The sequence below is a fragment of the Galeopterus variegatus genome, unplaced genomic scaffold (genome assembly GCF_000696425.1).
Source record: "Galeopterus variegatus unplaced genomic scaffold, G_variegatus-3.0.2 Scaffold2812, whole genome shotgun sequence".
Classification (NCBI taxonomy): Eukaryota; Metazoa; Chordata; class Mammalia; order Dermoptera; family Cynocephalidae; genus Galeopterus; species Galeopterus variegatus.
The window spans coordinates 229,405-230,540 of NW_007728923.1; the positions used below are offsets into that span (position 1 = coordinate 229,405).

Below are 1,136 nucleotides of genomic sequence, written 5' to 3' on the forward strand. Positions count from 1 at the left end.
CGAGCACCTCGTCCCGTGAGCGGACCCCCTGCCCCTCCAGCGCCCCGTCCCCACGCCCTCCCAGCTTCCCCAGGGAGCTGGCTCTGATCGCGGCTCCTCTTCCCGCGCAGCCCCGCGCTGTACAGTCCCTGGCCCACGGTCCCCAGCAGCCACTGCCCCGAGGACACGGCCGGCTTTCCTGGCCTCATTCACGCTGCTCATGTCCACCTCCCTGCAGCCTTCAACAGCGCAACATCCCCGCTCCATCCATCTCCACACTCTCTCCAGGATGTGCTCCCCACGCCTGCGGGGGTCCCCTAAACAGTCCCCCAGCTCCACACGTTCGGACTGCGGGGACTGCCTCCACCTGGGTGTCCTTGGTGAATTCAAGCCTCACCAGCCTCACTTTCCTCATAAACAAAGTGGGCACACTGGTTACCTACAAGTGACCGTCAGGTGCTCTGCTGTCTGCCCCAGGGACCCAGAGGAGGTCTGGAGCTCAGCAGGAGTCCCCGTGCAGCAGAGGGGCCAATGGGAGACCAGCGAAGGCAGCAGGTGCACAGGACTGAGGGCCATGGGCCCAAGAGTGAAGGTGAACAACGTGCCACTCGCGGAATGGGACGAATGTTCCTTCAAGAGCAGGGTCGCACAGGGAAAGAGAGAGACAGACGACCACGTGCCACGAGGCTTGGGGTGGACTGGGTGGGAGGAGAGAGCCGGCGGACCACACCGGAAAGCAGCCGGGACTCTCCGAATGTGACAACAGAGAGGGGGCTCCTGAGACAGACAAAGGAACGCAGAGAAACCCACACGCACTTTGCCGACAGCAGTTACACATGTCGATTTTGGAACAGAATAGCGTTTAATCCCCAAAGTTAACATGTTTATGTATGTTCTTTCAATGATGTGTATTTATGCGTGTGTTCGTATATCCATTTTGTGTGCCAACAAAAGGGACTGTTCAGTGTATATTGTTTCCTCTTTTTCGCTTGACATCACGTCATCTTAAGCATACATTTGGTGGCACACAGGATGCCATCGAGTTGTTTCAGATGATTGTCATCAGTAGCTCCCGTATGGCTGTTTTTCTGCATGCCTCCAAGGATTTCCTTAAGATGAATTCCCAGAAGTTAAGTGACCAGGTTGGAAAGGATGAA

The 1,136-nt window shown here is 56.8% G+C and overlaps 1 protein-coding gene across 1 annotated transcript in view; it reads left to right on the forward strand.

Moving 5' to 3' along the window:
- Positions 1–1,136, forward strand: part of F7 (coagulation factor VII (serum prothrombin conversion accelerator)) — a 12,717-nt gene that overhangs the window by 1,325 nt on the left and 10,256 nt on the right. The window contains exon 3 of the mRNA XM_008583049.1: positions 457–571. Coding sequence (XP_008581271.1) covers positions 457–571 — 115 coding nt within the window. The remainder of the gene's footprint in view (positions 1–456; positions 572–1,136) is intronic.